Here is an 18449-nt window from a genome sequence, read left to right as displayed (position 1 = left end):
TTGAGGGACAGCAGTGTTGATGATGGTTTTTTAAGTATGTTCATTAAGGTTTTACATTTTTTTTGCAAACAACACAACAAAACAACAAAAATGATACATCGCAGCAGGTAAAGAAAAACTGATCAACATACATTAATACAGAGGGAGACAGGAGAACAGCAACATAGCTGGCTCGATACAATCATTAGACATAAGTAGATGCCTCTGTAAGCCCCACTAGAGAACAAGGAAGATTTAGGATGAATCCATGAAAACATGGTAAAATGGTGCACGCCTTCCCATGCAGCAATTACTTGCAGTCACCATGAGAGTTCAGGATACATTTTCCACGCCATGTTCGGGCATGCAACAATAATGTTTCCCTCAACTCCAGCTGCGTCAGATGCACCAATGACACACCACAACCTCCTCTCCTCAGATACCAGACCCATTTGCACCCATGCCGGAACCAATCACGGATTCATTATATCCACCTTTAACAAAAAAGGAAAAAAACAAAGAAAATACCTTAAAACCCCAGTTCTAAAGGGGACTTTTATGATCACGGACCACACCCCAACAGTTGCTAGGATACCGGACAGAAACCCCACTATTTTACTTTATTTGTAAGACTGTGAAGAAGGGATATTTCTCTGTAGGAGTGACTCCATGTACAAATAGGGATATGGTATGTTAAAATAAATATTATTACTAACACAGGATTAAACTAACTTTAACATCATACCAGGGATATCTTTCAATTACCACTTAAACAATGTTTAACAATAAAATGAAACACTTCAACTCCTATTACGATCCCAGACCAGGCCCCATCAGTGGCTAGGATAATGCACAGAAAGCCCAATATTTAATTTTAATTTTTTAAGACTGTGAGGAAAGGATACCTCGCTCCAGGAGTGATTTCACCCAAAATGGGGGTATGGTATATTAAAACAAACTTTATTACTAACACAGTATCTTCAACATCACATAAGAAAATAGCTTTCAATTACTCCTTGAAGAATGCTAATCAATACATTGACACAATAACCCTTAACTGCTATCTTTATTCCCACTCAAACAACAAAACCATCTCCGCACTCAATTCACTTTTACATAGTAAGCAGACTCAGATATATTTGCTGAAGAGATGTTCTTTGAGACCGTTTTAAGAGATAGACCTGAATCCCGTCAGAACAATGCAGGATCTCACCGGCCCTTGGAAAGAGCACTCTACCCAAGCCCAAACCTCCACCCTATCCCTGTAACCCAGGAACCCTACCCAACCTTTTTGGACACTAAGGGCAATTTAGCATGGCCAATCTACCTAACCTGCACATGGACTGTGGGAGGAAACCGGAGCACCCGGAGGAAACCCACGCATACACAGGGAGAACATGCAGACTCCGCACAAACAGTGACCCAAGCTGGGAATCGAACCTGCGACCCTGGAACTGTGAAGCAACAATGCTAACCACTGTGCTACCATGGCGCCTTAGCTGAAGTCTTCAGAATCTGTGTTCGTGGTTTGACTTTCAGGAAAAACTGAACATTCTCTGCTAAAATATCTGATACTCTAGCTCTTCCCATTGGTTACGTCATCTTATAAAGCTGAAACACAATGGGCGTAATTATCCATTCCAGCAGCTAAGTGCCAGTGCCAACAGAGAATCCGCGGGGTGGTTCACGACAGGAAAACCGGCGCGAATGCCTCACCGTTCCCGGTACCTGTGAGGGGCTAGCACCGGCGCCTCATGAACCACCCGCGGATCGTGTGGAGAATGGCCGGGTCCCAGGCCGCGCATGCGCAGAGCTGGTGGCCTGCACCGGTCACGCCGCAAACATGGCGCCGGCCGTGCTGGAACACTAACCCGCCCACTCCGACCCCACAGCCCACCCCCTGGCCACCCCCCACCAGTCCCCCCAGCCCTAGCAGAAGCCCTCTGGCCAGGGGCACGGATCCCGGATGAGTGTGGCGGCGCTGGACACTGTCCGCAGATGGCACGCTGGTTTACTGACCACTGGGACCACACGTGACCCGCGTTGGTGGGAACTCGGCCCATTGGGGGCAGAGCATCATGAGTGGGCCGGCTGATGATGTGCAAGCGGTCTTGCGACTGCGCGCGGCACGTGTCCCAATGTCGCCGGTTTGGAGGGGCAGAGCATCGCAAACTGGCGACAAACCAGCGTATGCCCCGATTCCGGGGTCGGAATCCATTCTCCGCCCGATCGCCGATCCCTAGTCCGGAGTCGGGCTACAAAGAATCCTGCCCAATGTATCTAATTAACTACTCCTCAGGGAACCTTCTTCACCCAAACAAAAATCCATTAGCACAAGCTTTTACATTGCTTTAATCGTACTTCTGGTTCCCAAAAACATACTTTTAAACCAGGATTTTTAAAGACACTATTGCAGCAGTCAAACATGCATTAAACCAGGCTTTTAACCCTTACTGCAGCAAATACATATAATACAATATATCTGAAATTCCTATATTCATCACATTGCTAACTGATATCTTTTTTATCTCCAACCAAGCAAACCCACCTCCGGTCAAAACCCACTTTTAAGTTCAGTTAGCAAACCCAGGAATACTTGCTGTATGGAGATATCTTGGATAAACTGATTTGAGAGAGAGAAATCCTACAGGAAACAGCCTGCAGATTCTTGCCTGTGCGAAACTATTGTTTAACTCCCCAGCATTTCGCAAAAAGCTTCTATTTTGTTCAAAGCAAGTTATTTAACTGAAAACTCAACATCTGACTGCTTCATCCCTTGGATCCTCCCATTAATTACATCATCTCTAGCCCACTAACTTGGCTATGACCATCTTACTAAGGCTAAACACAATGGCCGGAATTTTACCAAAACATTTCTAAGTGTCATTTTGGGTGCATTTGGTGGGGTGTTTCACATCAGATTTTTGGGTGAGATCCAAACCGCTATTCAACCACACAGTGATTTTTCTTTGACCCCCCCCAAGTGAGGACACCCTGCTGTGGAATCACTAAGGGACCCCCTTTTCATGTTTCTCCACCCCCCCCCCCCCCCACTTATCCCCCCTCAACCTTTCTTAGGCTCCCTCATACCTGCCCTTAACCCCCACCCTTCATAACCTCCTTGATCCCCCCTTTCATGGACATGGTCCTGACCCTTGGCAGTGTCACCATGGCACTGCCACTCCAGCACCCTGGCAGTGCCAGGCTGGCATTTCCCAGGTGCCAGAGGGAGAGCCAGGGGGCCACTCTGCCCTGTCTCCACCTACGCAGGGTCTTCAATGGCCTGGTACCATTATGCCTGGTCCACCTTTGTGTGGACCAGTACTAAATGGCATCTGTTCGCGGCCTCGCTGGGGAGGCCGTTAGTTCCCAGGTGCTGGCAGACATATTCAAATGAGGCGTGTGGTTGAACCTTGCGAGAAGTTTCAAACATTACGAGTCTCGCGAGAGTCCTCTTGCGAGATTCAATGGCCTCATGGCATCACCAAGTCGGGTGTGACAAGGCCGGTAAATCGTGCCCAATGTCTCTAATTATCTACTCTCCAGGGAACCTTCTTTCTACAAACAAAATTCCATTAGTCTATTAAGGTAAACAATATACATAGTTGGAATGAATTATGGGGCGAAATTCTCCGTTATCGGCGCAAAGTCCGCCAATCGGCGCAAAAAATGGCGCAAATCCGACTTGCGTCACGTCGGAAAAATGGGTCAAAAGTCTCCGGCCCGAAATGGGCTAGCAGCGACGTGACGGGATCCGCGCTTGCGCACGTGGTTCACGCCGTGCAGCGTCATACACGCCGCACGGCGTGACGGCTCATAAGGCCGTGCTGCTCCCCCCCACCCGACCGGAACACCCGACTGGATGGCTGGCCGCCGCTCAGCCCCGAGGTTCCAGTCACGGGATGTGGAGGCGCTCCTGGACGCAGTGGAGCAGAGGAGGGACGCCCTGTATCCCGGGCACGGCCGCAGAGTTGCCCCACGCCTCAGCCGGCGTCTGTGGAGGGAGGTGGCAGAGGCCGTCACCGCTGCGGCCCTGACACCACGGACAGGCACCCAGTGCCACAAGAAGGTGAACGGACCTCGTCAGAGCAGCCAGGGTGAGTCTCCCCCCCCCCCTGCCCGATATCCATATCCCTCCTCCCCCATATCCCCTCCTCCCCCATATCCCCCCCTCCCCCATATCCCCAAGTGAATCCAGCCCTAACCTTAACCTCTGCAATGCACGCGCAACCGATGGCGTGCATTCATATACCTGCCTAACACTGTTGCCTTTTACCCCTGCCACCACCCCCACACACCCCCCCGCCACAGGAGAAGCGCGCACACAACAATAGGGAGCATGTGAGGACTGGAGAAGGCCCCGCTGATGAGAGGCCACTGACCGAACACGAGGAAAGGGCCCTGGAACTGGCTGGCGGACCTGAGGACCGGGAGGTTGCTGATGCAGAGGTCGGGGGCGTACTAGCAAGTGAGCCACCGACAGCCCGTCCCCATATCCCCCCCTCCCCCATATCCCCCCTCCCCCATATCACCTGATCACTGCCTGCGTGTCTAACCATGCATGCTTCATTGTGTATCGCAGGAGCAAACGTCGAGGCACCCATCCCCGCAGATGCAGACCGCCCGCAGGATGCCCCTCGGAGGCCACGGGAGACGGAGAGACCCGGACCCTCCGGCATGCGACGCCCGCAGGATGCCCCTCGCACACCACGGGAGACGGAGAGACCCGGACCCTCCGGCATGCGACGCCCGCAGGATGCCCCTCGCACACCACGGGAGACGGAGAGACCCGGACCCTCCGGCATGCGACGCCCGCAGGATGCCCCTCGCACACCACGGGAGACAGAGAGACCTGGAGCAACAGGGAGACGACACCCCCGTCACGTGCGGGAGCGACGAGGCAGGCGTGTGCCACCCAGCGACGAGAGGGGCAGCCACAGGCCCCCGTCACATCCGAGCCAGGGCACCACTACCCAGGACACCCCTACCCGGGACAGCACTACCCGGAACACCCCTACCCGGGACAGCACTACCCAGGAAGACGAAATACCGGACAGTGACTCAGAGTGGATGGGTGGAGACGAACCCCCACCGGGACGAAGAGCATGACACAACGCCACTGCTGTCACCAACACCCTCCACCATCGCAGAAACACTCACCTCGGTTGGGCACTTTAGTGATGAGGCGTCTGGTACACTCACTGGTGCGCACAACACAGCTGTCCCAGTACAGCAGGTGGAGGTAGGAGCAGCAGAGGGTCCAGGCGGTCGGAGGGCAGCCCAGCCCAAGCGAACATCTGCCGCCCAGATGGATCCCTGGTTCCTGGAGTTTCCACATCCACACATAGATCCGATGCAACCACCGACCAGGAGACGAGCGAAGAGGGTGACGGCCGGCTTGCGGCGGCTGCAGTCGCAGGTGGAGGAGTCCACCCGCGTCCAGGAGCTGGATGTGGTGCCGGTCATGCGTGCCACCTAGGCCGACACCGCACGGGTGGCGTCCGGGGTGGAGACAATGGGTGCGACGGTGTCAGACATGGGGAACGGTTTGCGAGGCCTGGGGCTTTCCGTGCAGGCGGCGTCTGTGGCCCAGGACATGGCTGCCCTCTCACAGGAGGCCATGAGCCAGTGCCAGCGCCAGATGGCAGAGGCGCTCAACACCATAGCCCAGTCTCAGCAGGCCATGGCCCAGTCTCAGCAGGCCATGGCCCAGTCTCAGCAGGCCATGGCCCAGTCTCAGCAGGCCATGGCCCAGTCTCAGCAGGCCATGGCCCAGTCTCAGCAGGCCATGGCCCAGTCTCAGCAGGCCATGGCCCAGTCTCAGCAGGCCATGGCCCAGTCTCAGCAGGCCATGGCCCAGTCTCAGCAGGCCATGGCCCAGTCTCAGCAGGCCATGGCCCAGTCTCAGCAGGCCATGGCCCAGTCTCAGCAGGCCATGGCCCAGTCTCAGCAGGCCATGGCCCAGTCTCAGCAGGCCATGGCCCAGTCTCAGCAGGCCATGGCCCAGTCTCAGCAGGCCATGGCCCAGTCTCAGCAGGCCATGGCCCAGTCTCAGCAGGCCATGGCCCAGTCTCAGCAGGCCATGGCCCAGTCTCAGCAGGCCATGGCCCAGTCTCAGCAGGCCATGGCCCAGTCTCAGCAGGCCAAGGCCCAGTCTCAGCAGGCCATGGCCCAGTCTCTGCAGGCCATGGCCCAGTCTCTGCAGGCCATGGCCCAGTCTCTGCAGGCCATGGCCCAGTCTCTGCAGGCCATGGCCCAGTCTCTGCAGGCCATGGCCCAGTCTCTGCAGGCCATGGCCCAGTCTCTGCAGGCCATGGCCCAGTCTCTGCAGGCCATGGCCCAGTCTCTGCAGGCCATGGCCCAGTCTCTGCAGGCCATGGCCCAGTCTCTGCAGGCCATCGCTAAGGGCATCGGCGCCAGTGGCCATGTGCGAGCCGGCGTCGCACTGTCACAGACAGGGTTTGCCAACCCCCTGGGCTCCATGGCTGCAAACCTGCAGACCCCTGTCGATACCAGCACGGGCCTCCAGGACTGGCAGCGCCAGATGTCGGGGGGGGCGTCGGATGGCCAGTCTGTTCACATCCCCCACCCATGTAGAGGCCTGGTGGCCATCGGGCACCCCGAGGGAGGAGGCGGTGGTGTGGTCCGTCCTGGCTCCCCCTGTCGGGGAGGTCCCAGAACACTGCGACACCTCGGACTCTTCCCCCCCCCCCCCCCCCCCCCCCTTCCGTCCCAGGTGCATCGGGTGGGCAACGGGCAGGACAGGCTGGCAGCTCGCCATCCCAGTCGCCCGGGCCGCAGCCTGGCCCATCTAGGCCAGGACGCCCCAGGAAACGGCCGCCAAAGGGATCCAGTGTCAGAGGGCAGGAATCACAGGAGTCCACCTCCAGTTCTGCTGTACCGTCTGGAGAACCACGTAGACGTAGTCCAAGGGCCCGTAAGGCCAAACAATTAGACACTGAGTAAGTTGGCACGGGTGCAGGGCACAGATGAGTTTTAGGGGCTAGGGCACATGCATGAACTCCTTTGGTTATTAAAGTCAATGTTACACCTACAGAAGCTGCCTTTGTGCTCTGTCCAAAGCGTGCGGGGGTGTCATGTACGTTGAGCGCAAGTGTGTGTGTGAGGGGGGGTCTTACCTCAGCCCCAGGTGAGTCTGCCCCCTTCCCCCTGGGCCGCCATCAACATCCCCCCCCGGGCAGAGGACTGGACCGTGCGCTGCAGTGTCACAGCCGCATGCAGGGATGGTCCGGGTGGATGGTGGTACTGTGGCCATGGGTCAGACATAGTCCAACGATGTGGAGCCAGGAGCTCACCGCAGGGCGGGTTGTCATCATCCTCCATGGCCTGCAATAGACACGCGTCCACCCGCAACTGTGTGAGCCCGGCCGTTGTGCCGCAGGTGGATCGGCAATGGGGGGGGGGTGGTGTGCATGTGGGTGGGGCTGGGCGGGTGGATGGGTGGGGGGTGTGGGTGGTCGGCTGTTGCCATGGTGTGCGGTCTGTGGCCATACTACCCGATTCCCACGCCAATCTAGTCAGTGAAGCGGGTGGCTATCAGTCTGTCCCGTGCCCGCTGGGCCAGCCGGTAACGGTGGACAGCCACCCGCCTGTGTCTAGCCCGTCTGCCCTGACCATTGCCCCCATCCCCCTCATCTGGGGAGGACTGCGCCTCTTCCTGCTGCTCCTCCACTCCGCCCTCCTCTGCCTGCGGCACATCGCCCCTCTGTTGGGCTATGTTGTGCAGGACGCAGCACACCACAATGATGCGGCCGACCCTATCTGACCGATACTGGAGGGCGCCCCCAGAGAGGTCCAGGCACCTGAAACGCATCTTCAGCACGCCAAAGCACCTCTCTATCACTCCCCTTGTCGCTACATGGGCATCATTGTAGCGGTTCTCCGCCTCATTGCATGGCCTCCGTACAGGCGTCATCAGCCACGATCGCAATGGGTAGCCCCTGTCGCCCAGCAACCAGCCCCTCAGCCGGGGATGGCGTCCCTCGTACATGCCGGGGATGGATGACCGTACAACACGTATGAGTCATGTACACTGCCTGGGTAACGGGCGCAGACTTGCAGGATCATCATGCGGTGGTCGCAGACCACCTGTATGTTCATCGAATAGGTCCCCTTCCTATTGGTGAACACGGCTCTGTTATCTGCAGGTGGCCGCACGGCGACGTGCATCCCATCAATCGCGCCCTGGACCATGGGGAACCCGGCCACGGCAGAGAAGCCCACGGGCATCTTGGCTGACCCGGTCCACGGGGAAACGGATGTAGCGGTGCGCCATGGCATATAGGGCATCTGTCACTGCCCGGATGCACCGATGTCTGCGATATGCCGGACAGGTCCCCACTCGGTGCCTGGAATGACCCCGTTGCATAAAAGTTCAGGGCAAACGTAACCTTGACGGACACGGTGAGAGGGTGTCCCCCGCCAGTGCCACGCGGTGACAGGTGTGCCAGCAGGTGGCAGATGTGTGCCACGGTTTCCCGCCTCATCCGGAGTCTCCTCCTGCATTCCCGGTCCGTGAGGTCCTGGTATGACTGCCGGGGCCGGTACACACGGGGCGCCATCGGGTGCCTCCGTTGCCGTGCGGCCGCGACGTCCTCCTCCCCCTCCTCGTCCTGTCGGTCAGGTGTCCCTCCAGCCTGGGTGGCTGCCGCCTGCCCCTCTGCGGCAGCCTGCGCCGCCTCTCTGGCACGCTCCTCCTCCTCATCCAGGGCAACATGGACATTAGCGGCTGCCGCCACGGCGGCCAACACCGCTGGATGATCGGAAAACATGACGGCCTGGTTTGGGGGGGGGGGTGAACGACGACATGTCATCATTGCCCATATCCCCTCCTTCCCCCCAGCCAGGTGGCATGGACCGCATGGGTCCAACTGTTGGAGGCTGGCACGTGGCCAGGTGGACCAACTCACTTGCCCCCCCATCCTCCTCCCCGGCACGGACCCACCCAACCTCCTCCCCGGCACGGGCCTCCCCCCCCCCCCCCCCCCCCCCCCCCCCCATCCCCCTCCCCGGCACGGGCCTCCCCCCCCCCCCCCCCATCACCCTCCCCGGCACGGACCCCCCCCCATCCTCCTCCCCGGCACGGACTCCCCCATCCTCCTCCCCGGCACGGGCCCCCCCCCCCCAATCCTACTCCCCGGCACGGACCCCCCCCCCATCCCCCTCCCCAGCACGGACCCCCCCATCCTCCTCCCCGGCATGGACCCCCCCCCCATCCTTCTCTCCGGCACGGGCCCCCCCCATCCTCCTCCCCGGCACGGACCCCCCCATCCCCCTCCCCAGCACGGACAATCCCCCCATCCCCAGCACGGACAACCCCTCCCATCCCCGGCACGGGCCCCCCTCCCCATCCTCCTCCCCGGCACGGACCCCCCCTCCCCGGCACGGATCCCCCCCCGCCCATCCTCCTCCCCGGCACGGACCCCCATCCCCGGCACGGACCCCCCATCCTCCTCCCCGGCACGGACCCCCCCAACCTCCTCCCCGGCACGGACCCCCCCATCCTCCTCCCCGGCACGGGCCCCCCCCCCCCAGCCTCCTCCCCGGCACGGACCCCTCCATCCTCCTCCCCGGCACGGGCCCCCCATCCTCCTCCCCGGCACGGACCCCCCTCCCGGCACTCCCCCGGAGCCCAGCCCACTCTAACCACCCCCCCCGCCGCGCGCACACACACACACAACCCGAGACACACCTCTCCCCACACATTCAGACTGCGGCCACGCCATCGCCTGCCCAGCGGCCAACTCCCCAGGCCGTCACTCACCTCCACGCTGGCCAGGTTCACGCCGATGAAAAGGAGGTTTGATTTACGTCGACGTGAACGATCATCACGTCGACGGGACTTCGGCCCATCCGGAAGGGAGAATATCGGCAGGCCGAAAATCGGCTGCCTTGCGCAGACCCGTGTCTTTCTCCGACGTCAGCGGCGCCATTAACGCTCCGCCGACTTTTCTCCCTTCGGAGACTTCGGCAACCGGCGGGGGCGGGATTCACAGCGGCCAACGGGCGGGTCGGAGAATGACGCCCATGATCTTTTAAGACATCAAATTGCATGTTCTGCGGCCAAAGAGTCTTTTAGAGCAAGATTTTTTAAAACATTACTGCAGCAGTCACATACACAGACTAACCCAGATTTTAACCATTACTACACGAGGTACGTATAATACAATATATATCTGAACTTCCTACATTCATCACAAGGAGTTAAATGTACAGAACTAACATCATTCCATATTTGTGTGCAGAGAGGACCGGCAACAACATGTTCAGATTATGATCAATGCCTCCAGGACCTCCCAAGGAAAACAAAGGAAGGAGAACAAGAACTACTAGAAACAAAACAAAAAAGGATCCAACCATGATTCAATACTCCCATATGGGGGAAGGGCTCCAACAACATAGAAACATGGCAAACAGTCTGGGCGAGATTCTCCATTTGGGAGACTAGGGGCTGGATTCTCCGTTTGGGAGACTGTCCCCACGCCGGCGTGAAAACGGTGGCGTTTTACGCCAGGAGAAGTGGCGCAAAACGGCCACCGATTCCCTACTTGGGGGGGGCGGCTAGCAGCCAGGCAGCGTAGAGCTCCCAGCTCTAGCTGCTGATACGGCCTGGAGCATTGCCATGGGCGCGTATACTTCATGGCGGACACAGCCCCCGGACCACAAAAATAGTCTCCCCCCCCCCCCCCTTCGGCCACTCACGCGCCCCAGACTGCCCCCACACAGTGCCCCCAGCCCAGAATGAAGCCCCCCCCCCCCCACCCGCGAATCGGTCCTCCCCCGACCGTGGCGGCGCTGGACTGAGTCCACAGCCGCAACGCTGAGTTCACGACGGGTGAGACCACACGTGTCCCACGCTGTCGGGAACTCGGCCAGTCGGAGACGGAGCATCGCGGGGCGGGCCTCAGGCAATGTCATGAGGCCGTGGATACGTGGAGCGGTGTACTCCTAGAGTACGCCGCTTTTCATGAGGGCGGAGCATTGCGAAAGTGGTGCTGCCCCACATTTTGGCGCCATAGGCGTTTCTCCGCAACCTCGCTGAACGCGATTTCTGCATCGGGGATCGGAGAATCCAGTCCTATATTCTCCCACCGGAACTAAATTGCAACTGCTTTGATTAGGAAGCACTTCCTAATCCTTACCCATGCAAATTTATGCATGACAGGAATTGCGAGGGAATCCTGCTATCAACCCGCCAGTTTGAGTGTGCGGCCCATTAGCAAGGTCGCACAGCTGGCCCCCCAGCATTGTATGTCACACCTCACCTCTCCCCACATCGCACTTCAGCCCTCCGCCCTACAGGTGGGTTTTCTGTGTCCTTCCCCCGAGTACGGGGGTGACCCGACAGGCTCCCACCCCCAGAGACCCCCTAAATAAGGAGACATCCCCAGAGACCACCTAAATGACTGGGACCCCCCAGAGACCCCCTGAATAAAAGGCCCCCAAGAGAGTCCTAAATAAAGGGACCCCCCCCCCCAGAGACCCCCTAAATAAAGGGGACCTGAGAGACCCCTGAAATAAATGGGTCCCCCCACAGAACCCCTAAATAAAGGGGACGCCCAGAGACCTCAAAATAATGAGACCCCCAGAAACACCCGAAATAGATCCCTCTCAGAGACACCTATCAGGCAGCCCCCCAGAAATGACACCCTGAGAGCAGTCCAGACAGAGGCAGCGAAAAAAATTACTGCTGTAACACTCGCCATATACCTGCTGGCTCAGACCGAGGAAGCACCAAGTGTAAATTTCTGGAAAGAGAAACCAGTCAGCTGTGTTTAAACCCCTCAAATCCTTTAGCTGCAAGCCATTCATTCATTTCCCTTAATAGGTTGTGATTAACAACTTCCCCATATCTACAGCGGTCAGTCAGCTTTACTCCATTCACTTACTTCACGATTGAGTAACTCAAGTGCTCTAACCACAATGTTTCTAAACATCAACCACTTCAATTTCCAACTGACTACTTCAAAATCACTCAAGCGTGACGTGAGAGTTGAAATTGTTAGACTCAGCCGGGATCTGAGTTTGCGACCCATCAAGGGCTCCGCAGGGGTGATTCCTGTTGTCAAATGCAGCGTGTGCGATAGTTAAAAAGGAACCACGCCAGCTACGTGTCCATAGACCCATGGATTGTTCTCTGTCATGCCCTGGACGTTGTAGAGGCCATCTTGCACACCTCCAGCCACTGAGAGTAGGCTTTCACAATCACAAGGAACATGTAACCTATCAACAGTCCTGCAAAACCTGCGTGTAAGCGCACCCATGGACGTCCCGGCTGTTCCCATGGATGCAGTGAGGTCGTCTGCGGGTATTTCTGATGTTCCTGTCATGATGGGCAACTGCGCACGACCTTCTCAATGTTCCCATCGATACAGGGGGCCACCAGTTATTTTATTTTTGATGCACCTGGATGACCACTGTGAAGGTCCTGCAGTAGGGTTTCCTGGCCTCCGGTATTGATGAGGACATCGAGAAGGTTGTGCGCAGTTGCCAGTATCAGGGGGGATGACCACCTGAGCTCCTCACAAAATGGTGCCGTCTTCTATACTGAGCTCAAAAGGGCTTCCTTCTTCCCGCCCCTCAACAGCATGAGGCGAAGCTTCACCAATCGCAGCTCCCGCTGTGGCCATGCATGTACCTGAGCAGCAGTCACCGGCAAGGCGTCCGTGAAATTGAGGGTCGCAATCACCTCATCCGCTACTGGTGGTAACGGGGGTCTCAAAAATGTGCACCAGGATAAAGTAATATATTACAAGGTGAACAAAGCCAGAGCTTGCGAAAATGCAGCAGCTCCTGTGCTCACATCACGTGACCCCTGCTTTTAGCAGTTTTAAAATGAAAGAGCACCTGTAGAGAAGCAAGATTTAGAATATCAGCTCGTATGGATGTCAAGAAAGAAAATCCTGTGGTCAATGTTTTAATGAATGTAAGTTCAAAGAAATGGTTCTCATGCACAAGATACATTTTTAGAGGGCATGAGGAAAGCTGGGAGAAGAGCTATAAAGAAAGAGACAAAAATCTGAGTTTGGATAGAATCATAGAATTTAATGTGCAGAAGGAGGGCATTCAGCCCATCGAGTCTGGACCGGCCCTTGGAAACAGCACCCTAATTAACTCTCCACTCTGTCCCCGTAACCCAGTAACCCCATCTAACCTTTTTGGACACTAAGGGCAATTTAGCATGGCCAATCCACCTAACCTGCACATATTTGGTGTAAAATAGGGACAGATTTGGCTTAATAGGTGAAAGGGCGACTTCAGCAGAGGCAACTGAATGGATAGTATTGATTTTAATAATAGAAAAGTACTCACTTATTTTTGGAGGTGAAGGTAAAGGTGGAAATGAGAAAGGGATTTAAGTAGATAGTTGATAGTGGAGAAAATAGCCGAGGATCACCTATGCTCTTCAGGATAATCTTGCAGTAATGGAAGGTTTTGCAAGAGGAGCATGAGCTTGATGGTACAACTAGATTTGATTATGAATGGTTTAACCAATTGTGCACCAGATACTCTGAAGTCTGAGCTTGTTGGTAAAGCGGGAGAAAAAATAATGTTATGACGTTTCATAGAACATAAAACATACAGTGCAGAAGGAGGCCATTCGGCCCATCGAGTCTGCACCGACCCACTTAAGCCCTCACTTCCACCCTATCCCCGTAACCCAATAACTCCTCCTAATCTTTTTGGTCGCAAAGGGCAATTTATCATGGCCAATCCACCTAACCTGCACGTCTTTGGACAGTGGGAGGAAACCGGAGCGCCCGGAGGAAACCCACGCAGACACTGGGAGAACGTGCAGACTCCGCACAGACAGTGACCCAGCGGGGAATCGAACCTGGGACCCTGGCGCTGTGAAGCCACAGTGCTATCCACTTGTGCTGCCGTAATTTCATTAGAATGTTGTTCTGAAACCCTAGATACAATATGGAATTCTTACGTATTTGGGACTGTTGTGGATCTCTTGACTTCCGTCACTTCTTTAAGCAAGTCACTTCTTTAAGCAAACGCACATTCTCGTGTTGGCTTACACTACCTAATATCTACTTACAAAGACATGTACAATGTGTATCTCTCAGCATACAAACTGGTAATTGTGTATTTTGCATGTGCTATTAGGTATAATTTTCCAGTTTTCAGTAGGTGGATTGGTCATACTTTTATGAGACCATACTTCAAAAATAATTCAGTGTCTTTGAAACACTCTGAGAACACAATGATATGTAAATATAAGTAATTTCCTAATGTGTCATGACTTCCAAAAGGCTTTTTAAAAGAAGGAATTAGCTTGCTTTTATACAGCACCATTCATGTCCTGAGGACACCCCAAATCACTTCATGACTAATGGAGTACTTTTAAAATATTGTCACTGTTGTAGGAAATATAGTTATGAGAGCAGGTATGTCATAATGGCCGGGGTATTATTGGGAAGCCCGGAGATTTGTACTAGAATTCCTCCTGTTATACGTAAATTGCAGTTTCAACGCAAAGTAGCTTAAGTTAATTTTTGGATAGCATGGATAGTTGTGACATTTTGATACTTCAAAATTATTATTAGGATCCCGGGCAAGAACCCAACTATTTGCAATTTGTAAAATTGTGAGGAAATATTACTGCACCACATGCGTGATAACACTGACCCATGGGTATCTTTTATGTTAAAGAAAACTTTAATTTCAACATAGAATAAACTACATAAATAATAGATAAATAGCTTTACAGTTTATAATGGTTCTTAAGTGACAGAAGAAACAAACCTGAACTTGCTTACTAAACCTACCTCTGTATTTCAATTAAGCAAACCAATATAGTTCAAATATCACTCCAGAATAAAGTTAGCAACCAAGTTCTTACTTGCTTTTCTCTGCAGAATCTTTGGAGAGAGAACTCTTCAGGACCAAAATTGAAACATCTCTGTTCAGATTAAAATTCTTGGAAGAACTAACTTTTTTGGACAGACCTGGCACCTCCCCTTAATTACATATTCTGTACCCAAAACATAAGGTATTCTTTTGTCTCCTCCTACAAGATGCCCCATGACTTGGTTAGCCAGGACCAAACACAATACCCTTCATAAATTATCTAGACCCCAGTTGTCCTTCAAACTTAAACAATATTATATTAGCAGAACACTTCACCTGCAAAAACAATGATCACCTCACTTTTATGACTTGTTAATCACAGCTTTAGCAGACATACTGTCTGTGTGCATCTTAACCCAGGTTTTAATAACACTGCAAAAAATATGACAATTTTTTAGATTCGTCAAACTAATTTCTTACTTTTCTAGCCATGAACTAAATAAAACCAAATGAATAATGAATAATGATTTTTCTGATCAGTGAAAACGGCATTCATCAGAATTTGAGCTGTATTTCTATCAATTTCAGATGTTTGGAGGGACCGTTGTCAATTCCGGATCTAATAGGCATCATCAATTTGTAGAGAAGTTGATCAATATGGAGGTATGTTTTTTGATCATTTGTTAAGTCAGTGGTTTCAAATTTCTTGTGTTTGGTATGCATTGTAAATAACATACGAATTAGGAGCAGGAGTAGGCATGTCGGCCCCTCGAACCTGCTCCGCCATTTCATAAGATCATGGCTGATCGGATTGTAATCTCAACTCCACATACCTGCCTACTCCTGTTAACTGTTCATCCCCTTGCTTATCAATAATCTATCTATCTCTGCTTTAAGAATATTCAAAGACTCTGCTTCCACCACCTTTTCAGAAAGAGAGTTCCAAAGACCCGTGATCCTCAAACAATTCTCCTCATCTCTGTCCTAAATGGGTGACCCTTTATTTTCAAACAGTGACCCTTTCTCCCACAATCCTCTCCACATCCACCCTGTCAAGACCACTCAGGATTTGTATGTTTCAGTCATCTTACTCTCCTAAACTCAAGCAGATCTTACTCTCCTAAACTCAAGCAGATTCAACCTTTCCTCATAAGACAACCCTCCTATTCCAGTTATCAGTCTGGTAAATCTTCTCTGATCTGCTTCTAACACATTTACGTCTTTCCTTAAATAAGGAGACCAATAGTGGACTCAATGCTCCAGGTGTGGTTTCAACAATGCTATGTGTGGTGTTCTTTGTGTTGCTTATTTCAGGATGGTTGGCGTAGTGTTCATAGAGACCACAAAAAGCTATAAATTTATTAACACTACTCATTTGGATTTGACACGTACTCCTAAAGAATACACAGTTGATTATTACCATTTAAACTACACTCATCTACAGATAATCTTAATACTGATATAAACTATGATCTTCTCTCACTCACACTATTTGTACTCCTGACTCTCTCTAGTTAACTCCTGCACACACTCTCCCACAAGGCTTAGCATCACTGCCTTATATACCTGTAACTGTAGCTGCCTCTAGTGGCTACATTAAACACTTCATTAACCCTTGCAGTTCTCACAGTTATGATAATACCACCCTATGTACAACTGAAGTATAACCTCCCTACTTTTCTATTCAGTTCCCCTCACGATACACAATAACATTCTACTAGCTTTCCTAATTACTGACTGTACATGCATACTAACCTTTTGTGATTCGTACACTAGACACCCAGATTCCCCTGCATCTCAGGACCCTGCAAACTCTCACTGTTTAGATAACATGCTTCTTTTTTTTATTCTTAGTGCTAAAATGGACAATTTCACATTTTTTCACATTATACTCCATTTGTCAGATCTTTGCCCACTCACTTAACCTATCTATACCTCCTTATGTCCACTTCATAACATACTTTCCTGCCAATTTTTCTGTCATTAACCTTGTGTCAAGAACCTGTTGTGCCTAATAATCCATTGATCTTAGTATCGAATACACTCAATAATTTGAGCATGTGTAGCCCCTGGAAATCTAAATTTAAAAACACTGGAATTTTCTACTTCAGAAAATTAAAAAATGCTGAGCAAACATTTCTCACCATCTCAATCCTAAATGGCTGACCTCTTATTTTGAGTTTGTTAGCTCTAGTCCTGGACTCTCCAGCCATAGGAAACAGTTTCTTAGGATCTACTCTGTCAAGTCCTCTCGAATCTTGGGCCAATTTTCCAAAAAATATAATTTTGGGCGAATTTGGTGGGGTGTTTCCCGCCAGCTTTTTGGGTGAAGTCCAGATCTGGATTCACCCACACCTAGGGTGCGAACTACCAACTATGGCCCACCAGAATTGGGGCGGGATGCGGCCGGTAGATCCCGGAGAGGCCTCCCACGGAATTCCTGACGGGCATTATGCCTTGCGAGATGTAACCAGATCTCGCAAGACATCGTGATCTTGGTCCTGCCCATTCGGGACCCAGTCTCGCACGGCTAAGTGAGCTTAAGAACCCACGTAGCTGTGCTGACGCCAGGTCGATTGGCCACCTGGCATCTGTCGGCCTCGCCGAGGAGATCGCAGCCAGGCACCGTTTTGTACTGATTGCCACAAACGGGGACGGTACCTGGAGGGTACCCAGGTGATCAGAGGCCATCAGGTGGTCTGCCTCCGGGCAGGCTGGCACCCTGGGACTGCCTGCCTGGGCATCCTGGCAGTACCGCAGGGTGCCAGACTGGCAGTGCCGAGCCGGGATTGTGCCCATGGCAGGGATTGGGCCTGAGGGTAGCCTGCCCGTATGAGGTGGGGTGTGAGGGGGCCTTTGGACTCCCCAACAGGTGAGTTGGGGGGTTTGCATCGGGGGGGGGAGGGGTGGGGGGTCAAGTGATCGGTGTGCCATTTAAAAACGGCGTCCCGATCTCTTCCTACACTGAGGAGCTCTGCTCATCAGAAATCCTCCGAGCAGGAAATTACGCTAAATGCGGCCTTGGGGGATGTTCCCCACTGGGACACGAAAACAAGACAATGCCTTTAGATAGTGGGGTCAGTGCCTGGAACGACCCCTCTAACCCTGCCCAGAACGGACTCTGTTTTAATTTGTTTAGATCGCGCTCTTAGTTTTTTTGGGGCCTTTGGGAGTTTCTCCCTGGTCTAGCCCAAGTTTTTTCATCAGTGGGGAGCTGAACCCACCGGTGACACCAGCTCCTCTGGGATCAGGGCGCCATTTTGAAAGGGTGCCCTGATCTGCAAGTGAACCTATGGATATTGCCACCCCCCACAGACATGGACATTACCCACCACCCTAAGTGTGAGTACACCCTGTCATGGGCTTGCTGAGGGCCCCCCTTTCAGACTCCACTCCACTCTTTTTTAAACACCCCCCTTCACCTCCACAAACTTTATGAAGCCCTTTCATACCCCACCTTCACCCGTGTTCTTCATAACCCCCTTCACCCACCCTTTCATGGGCATGGCCCACCTCAGGCCCTGACCCTGGAAGTGCCAACCAGGCACCCTGGCACTGCCATCCAGGCAGTGGCCCTGGCATTGCCAACAGGGCACCCCAACAGTGCAAAGTTGGCACTGCCAGATGCCGATGTGCCAGAGCACTGCCCT

General features: G+C 53.3%; 1 protein-coding gene across 2 annotated transcripts in view; it reads left to right on the top strand.

Moving 5' to 3' along the window:
* The window catches only part of acox3 (acyl-CoA oxidase 3, pristanoyl), a 267755-nt gene that overhangs the window by 31795 nt on the left and 217511 nt on the right, over nucleotides 1–18449 (top strand). For both annotated transcript variants that reach the window (XM_072495914.1, XM_072495915.1), the window contains exon 4: nucleotides 15388–15462. In XM_072495914.1, the coding sequence (XP_072352015.1) occupies nucleotides 15388–15462 (75 nt within the window). The remainder of the gene's footprint in view (nucleotides 1–15387; nucleotides 15463–18449) is intronic.

Source organism: Scyliorhinus torazame, chromosome 3, assembly GCF_047496885.1.
Source record: "Scyliorhinus torazame isolate Kashiwa2021f chromosome 3, sScyTor2.1, whole genome shotgun sequence".
In the NCBI taxonomy this organism is placed as follows: domain Eukaryota; kingdom Metazoa; phylum Chordata; class Chondrichthyes; order Carcharhiniformes; family Scyliorhinidae; genus Scyliorhinus; species Scyliorhinus torazame.
Note: the sequence above shows the minus strand (reverse complement) of the source record. Positions and strands in the feature narration are given on the sequence as shown.